Source organism: Durio zibethinus, chromosome 10 (genome assembly GCF_047325235.1).
Source record: "Durio zibethinus cultivar Kanyao isolate XHJ-2024 chromosome 10, ASM4732523v1, whole genome shotgun sequence".
In the NCBI taxonomy this organism is placed as follows: domain Eukaryota; kingdom Viridiplantae; phylum Streptophyta; class Magnoliopsida; order Malvales; family Malvaceae; genus Durio; species Durio zibethinus.
This window is the reverse complement of record NC_143171.1, coordinates 16,580,188-16,587,011: the sequence shown is the minus strand read 5'-3', so window position 1 is coordinate 16,587,011 and position 6,824 is coordinate 16,580,188. Positions and strand designations below refer to the sequence as shown.

Sequence of the window (6,824 nt, the reverse complement as noted above, 5' to 3'; positions counted from 1 at the left end):
ACAAAACGTGAAGATTCAAGAACAAAGATCAATAAAGTGTGCTCAAATTCCATATGTTTGCTTATCACATCTCTCTCCAATAATGTAGACAAATACATGACCAAGGATCATTTAGGACTTTCAAAAGCTTATAATGTAAGACAAGGCCGTATGAAAAAAGACATCTAGGCTCAAGTAAGGCTATGCATTACTTTGTTTGGATTATTCATAATTGAGCTCAAGGGAAAGGAAGGTAAACTTGGCTAAAGAATCAACCCCCAAACTTTGTTCTTTCCATCTTTTCTTTCTTTTCTTATTTTCTTTGCTTTTTCACCACTTTATTGCTTTTGCTTTTTTCTTCTTCTTTTTTTTTTTCACATTTTTTCTTTTGCAAACTTGCTTGATTTTTTCTTTTTCTTATTTTACCATTTTTTTAAGCTCCACCCTTGTTCCTTAATAATGTATAGCTCAAAATGATGCATGAATGTCCTAATGCACATAAGGTAATTGACCAAAAAGATAGGAGACAAGGACTTGGGCTTGTAATGTGGTTTCCAAACAAAGAAAAGGCATAATAAGGTTCAAATGGGGTGATTATGGAAGTATTAAATCAAGGTTAGCTTCAAAGGCTTAAATGATCCAAAGATAGCCTATATCATGAAATATAACTTCAAAGAACATGAAATACAACTTTAAAGACCAATGAAAAAAAGCTCATGCTATCATAATCAATCACTAGATTAAAAAAAAAATTTCAATGATCAAAGTGTTAACTCACAAATGAAAACTCATAAGCATCGTCTCATATTTCACACAATATTCAATCTTTTCCTAAAGTTAATTCATTCTCAATCTCTACCTACCATTGGCTTCATTAAGAATTATTCAAAGAAAGCATACTAATGATTCAAGCTAAACAAGTCAAGCTCAATTTCAAGGTAAAACTCAAGGAAAATTCAAAAAATTTTGCAAAAATTTTGAACAATTTTCCCATACCCCCAAACTTAAACAACACATTATCCTTAATGTGTAAGTAAAAAGAAATAAAGCATAAAAAAGAGGCACAAGAAAACTCATTTATCAACATGGAGGCATGGTGGCCGAATATCCCATCTAACTTTGGCTGAAACTATTGAATCTTTTTAAAGCTCTTATTCAACCTATAAAACAAAGAAACAACTATACAAAGAAACTACATCAATATGTACAAAGAAAATATAATTGAATAAGAAAATGAACAAATGAACAAGTATGAACAACATGATCGAATAAACATGGATGAGCAAATATGAACAAATAACCAAAACTGAATGAACAAAATAAAACAACACTAACATGCAAACCATATGTACACAAACATGTATAAAATAATATATAACATCAAAAGCAAAACTTGAATTGCCTCCTAATAAGCACTTTCTTTTAAGTCAAAAGCCTAGACTTTGAGCTCAAGGGAATCAATCTCTTAAATGAATGACCTCCATCACTCCCCTAATCACTCATCCATAATAGTGCTTTAGTCTATGCCCATTGACTTTAAAAGGTACATTTCTTATCTCATCCATAATCTCAATAGTGCCATAGGAAAAAAATTTGTGTCACCAAAAATAGGCCTGATCTTCTCCACTTAAGCTTTCCTAGAAAAGGCTTTAAGCGAAAGTTAAAAAGCAAAACATGTTGTTCGACCTCAAATGTCTTATCCAAAATGCACTTATCATGCCATTTTTCCATCTTTTTTTTAAACAACAGAGCACTATCATATGCACACAAGCGAAACTTAACAAGCTCATTGAGCTATAAAAGACATTTTTCCCTTGTAAGTTCTAAATTAAAATTCAAATTCTTAATAGCCTAAAATGCCTTGTACTCAAGCTTTACTAGCAAATGACAAGCTTTACTAGCAAATAACAAGCTTTTCCATATGTGAGCTAATAGGGTGACATCCTAATGAGAATCTTAATAGCAATCCTACATGCCCACAAAGCATTAGAAAATCTCCTAAACCAATCCTTATGACTCAGATTTATAGTTTTCTTAACTAAGGACTTAATTTCCCTATTCGACACTCTAAGCAAGCCATTACATTATGGATGGTAGGTAGTTGCAACCTTATGAGTGACCATACTTTGCTACCAATGCATCAAAAACCTTATTACAAAAATGGGATCCCTTATCACTAATGATAACTTTAGGGGTTTCAAATCTAGCAAATATGTTCTTCTTTAAAAAGTTAAGTACCACCCTAGCATAACTAGTAAGTAAAGTTATTGCCTTTACCCATTTCGAAACATAGTCCACAGCCATTAAGATATAGTGGTTACCACAAGATGAAATGAAAGGTCCCATGAAGTTTTTACCCCGCACATAAAAAATCTCAACCTTTAAAATTAGGTTAGGGGCATCCATGTCTTCTAAATTTTTCCTAACTTTTTTGACATCGATCGTACCTCTGAACAAACAAATGTGAGTCTCGACACATAGTGGGCCAATAAAATCCCAATTGAAGCACTTTTGTTTCTGTTCTTTATCCTCTAAAATGTTTACCATAATCAAAAGCATGACAATGTTGCAGTATATCATCAATCTCCTCCACTGGGACACATTACCTCAAAATTTGATCCTTACAATACTTATGCAAATAAGGCTCATCCCATACATGATACCGGACATCGTACAGAACTTCTTCTTCTGGTGGAACGACAACTTAGGGGTAAAACTCTAGCAATAATGAAATTGACATAATCGGTATACCAAGGCAAGGTATCATGCTAAAATGTTATTAATTGCTCATTTGTAAAAGTCTCACTAATGCTCAACTCACTACCAATGCTGTTATTATCTAACCTAAAAAGATGGTCAACCATGTGGTTTTCCAATATTTTCTTATCGCTAATCTCCAAATCAAACTCTTGTAAGAAGAGAATCCACCTAATCAACATAGGCTTTGCATCCTTTTTAGTGATTAGATATCTAATCACAGTATGATCAGTGTAAACTATGACCTTAGATTCTATGAGATAAGAGCATAACTTATCAAACGCAAAGACAACCATTAACAGCTCATTCTTAGTAGTCGCATAATTTAACTGAACTTCATTCAAAGTCTTGCTTACATAGTATATGGCATGAAATTACTTTTTTATCCTCTGACCTAAAACAGCTCTTATTGCATAGTCACTAGCATCACACATGAGCTCAAATCGTAAAGCCCAATTAGTTTCTCTTTAAGTAATCATCATCAAACTAAATTTCACCTCTTTCTTTAACAACCTACATAAAGGTTTAGAAATCTAAGAAACATCCTTATTAAATCTCCTATAAAACCCTACATATCCAAAAAAACTTCTAACACCCTTAATTGTAGTCAAAGGTGGTAATCTCTTTATCACCTCAATCTTAGCTCTATCAACCTCAATACTTGTAGCAAAAACCTTATAACCTAGCACTATTCCCTCATAACCATGAAATTACACTTTTCCAATTTAGCACTAGGTTGGTTTCATCACATCTAGTTAGCACGAAAGCTAAATAATCAAGACAATATTTAAAGCTATCCCCTAGGATAAAAAAATCATCCATGAACACCTTTAGGAAATCCTCTACCATATAAAAAAACAGCCATCATACACCTTTAAAAGGTAGTTAAGGCATTACAAAGTCCAAATGGTATTCTCCTAAAGGCAGAGGTACCAAAAAGGTAGGTAAATATAGTCTTCTCTTGGTCCTTGAATGCTATAGCTATTTAATTGTATCTAGAGTACCTATCAAGAAAGTAATAGTACTCATGTCTAGATACACTATCTAACATCTGGTCAACAAAAGGCAAAGGAAAATGATCTTTCCTCATAGCCTTTTTCAACTTTTGGTAGTCCATGCAGACTTGCCATTTGGTAACAATCCTAGTAGGAATCATTTCATTATTCTTATTAGGCACCACAATCACCCCACCCTTCTTAGGCATGCACTGAATCGGATTGACCTATGCACTATCCAAAATTGGATATATGATGCCAACATCTAGCTATTTGATAATCTTTTTCACCACTTATTTTATGGCTAGATTCAACCTACACTACATCTCAATGGTCAATTGAAATCCATCTTTCATCAAAATCTTATGCGTGCAAAAAAATGGACTAATACCATGAATTTCAATGATGGACCAACCTAGAGCTAGCTTTTGATCATGCAAGACTAAAAAAGTTGTGCGTTTTGATCATCAGTCAAGGATGTTGATATGTTCATAAGCAAAAGTGTCATCCTCACCTAGATAAGCATACCACGCACATAATCAACAAGTAATATAGAGTAAGTAGAATATCATTCCCATAAGGATTGAAAATATGAGCATAACAACTACTGAAATTGTATTACCCTATCTTATACTTGGAAAACCCAAAAATTATGCAATTAACTAAACTAATATGCAAACTAAAAATTAAATAAATTAAATTACTAACCAAATTTAACAATGCAAAAATAGAAACTTTAATATAGTAAATTAAAATAACAACTTAACACTAATATAGTAAATTACTTAAATGCTAAAGCAGTCCACTAAATTAATGCAGTAAACTAAAACAGTTAAAAAAACCTAATGAAGTAAAATAATAATAATGTAATAACCCTAAAATAGTTTTAAAATAACATGTAAAAAATTGAACTAGGGCATAAAATAAAAACTAAACAACGCAAAACCCAAAAATTAAAACCAAAAAATTATGCAGTAGTTAAATTAACAATGTAGTAAATTAAACAAGAGTAGCATTATGTAATTAACTTATTGCAGTAGCTAAAAACTAAGTATAGTAAAATTTTAAATTGCTAAAAACAGAAAATTAAACCTAAAGTAATGTAGAAAAATTTAATAGTGTAGTAAAATTAAATGCAGCCTTTAAAACAATGAATAGAAATTACCTAAAATGCAAAACTATGAAAATAAACAACCCCAAATTAATTATAATAGATGCAGTAGCTAAAATTGTTAATAATAATATAGTACAATTAAAGCCAAACAGTAAGCAAAAACTAAAATTTCTAAAGAACTATAATGTTAAAACCGAAACTATATAGGTCATAAAAACTAGGTTGAATTAATATATCAAAATTGAAAACTTGCTAGAACATGTACTAAAGCAAAAATTAAAGTAAGATTGAAATTGCATGAACTAAAATTTAAAGAAAATAGAATAGAATTTTAAATTGAAAAGTAAAATTACATAACTTGAAATAAATTACATTAAAGTGCATGAGCAAAATTTAAAGAAACTTAAAAGATACTTGGGAACCTAAAGAAAACTAGGGCAAAAGGAATAAAGAATTATCTAGGTTAGTTTGTCACCCCAACCCTTTGTACACCCTTTTTCTACGAAGAATATGATGTATTTATAGGCAAGAGAAACCCTTCCATAACTTATCATGGAAGACTTCATAGTTTCAGTTGGACTTGGTTTCTTCAATCCAAGAATGATTCTTTAATAAAACTTCAACAAAGACTTTTTAAGAAAACTTCTAGATCTTTACTATATCATAACTTATCATGTAGCAACTCTTCTACACCATATATAAACTTATGAAAAATAGAATCTTGCCAAATTAAGAAAGTATATTTTTGGCCTTACTAAATTTAGCTTCCACAAAGTTGCTTCAATGCCATCCATCTTGATCTTCATCTTTTCTGCCATGTCTTGGCTTGAATTCTTGAAGAAAAATAAGAGATTAACTTTATCCAAAAAGTTTTCTTCATGCCTATACAAGTTGTATTTATAACCTATGCAAAATCCTACTCCAAGTAGAATTAGGAATACTTCACCACTAAGTAAAGAAATCCAACTACAAATAGGAAAAGAAAATAGAATTGCCATCTTTTCATGCCATGTCATCTTCTTTAACCAATAAAAAAACTCTTTAAATGCCATGTCATCCAATATTAATCCCATGCATTTGCACCTACACAAGCTACCACAGAATTGCAAAAATTTAAAAGTACAATTATGCCCTTATTCATTATCGAGATTCCAACTTCCATTTTTTGCATGGAATTTCATCTTCTTTCTTAAAAATTCATCTTTTCATCTTCATAGCGCTCCATAATATGATCAAGAATCATCCAAAAATTATTTAAAAACTTTAAGAATCTTCAAACATTATCAAAAATCATTTTATTTTTCAAGAAAACTTACAAAATAGAAAATTCAACCATCTAGGAGTAAAAAGAACATTATTTTGCTAAGAACTAAGCAAAAATCAACCATAAAAGCACTAGAAATAACTCTATAAAATAGAGTTATCACAAACCTAAATTGTGAGGACAATGGTTTAAGTTTTAGGACTAGTGGATCTAGAATAGAAAGTTTAATGACCTTAGGGAAAGTATTAAAATCAACTAAAGGCTCAATACTGAGAGGTGGTGCAAATCGACTAGTAGAGACCATTGGCTATAAAGGATTTCTTAAAATGCAAGATAGGGTGCTCTAGATAAAAAAAAATCATGAATTAAGTCATTAACTACCTTTATCCTCGAGTATTCTTCATAACCATCCAAATATTTCAAAGCCTAAAAACATTAAACTGTCTTTTCTGATCCTGAACCAGCATAGTCAACTCCCTCTTTTGTACATCAATCAAAGCCTTCCCAATGGCTAAAAAAGGTTTCCCTAAAATAATCGGGATCTCATGATCCACCTCTATATCTAGCACAATAAATTAGTAGGAAAAATGAATTTTTCTACTCAAACTAAGACATCTTCCATAATCCTTATGGGGTATTTTAATGACTTATTGGCCAATTGTAGAGTAATTGAGGTGGGCTAAGCCTTGTCTAAGCCTAATCTCTAAAAAATAAA

At 31.2% G+C, this 6,824-nt stretch overlaps 1 protein-coding gene across 1 annotated transcript; it reads right to left on the bottom strand.

Moving 5' to 3' along the window:
* Nucleotides 1-1,401: 1,401 nt before the first annotated feature.
* LOC149516497 (uncharacterized) lies at nt 1,402-3,892 on the bottom strand. The gene is made up of 9 exons (XM_089766258.1): nt 3,741-3,892; nt 3,565-3,608; nt 3,279-3,424; nt 2,841-3,065; nt 2,643-2,747; nt 2,105-2,571; nt 1,889-1,988; nt 1,582-1,773; nt 1,402-1,470 (listed from the first exon to the last, which is right to left on the bottom strand). The coding sequence occupies exons 1-9, from the start codon at nt 3,890-3,892 to the stop codon at nt 1,402-1,404; spliced, it is 1,500 nt and encodes a 499-aa protein (XP_089622384.1).
* Nucleotides 3,893-6,824: the final 2,932 nt, after the last annotated feature.

Bases quoted from the DNA above. Each gene is read 5' to 3' on its own strand.
- LOC149516497 (XM_089766258.1), bottom strand. From the start codon at position 3,892: ATGATTCCTACTAGGATTGTTACCAAATGGCAAGTCTGCATGGACTAC. The intron at 2,748-2,840 runs GTTGACCATCTT...ATAACATTTTAG, and splicing joins AAATATTGGAAAACCACATG to CATGATACCTTGCCTTGGTA. The intron at 1,989-2,104 runs GTATGGTCACTC...CTGAGTCATAAG, and splicing joins TTTGATGCATTGGTAGCAAA to GATTGGTTTAGGAGATTTTC.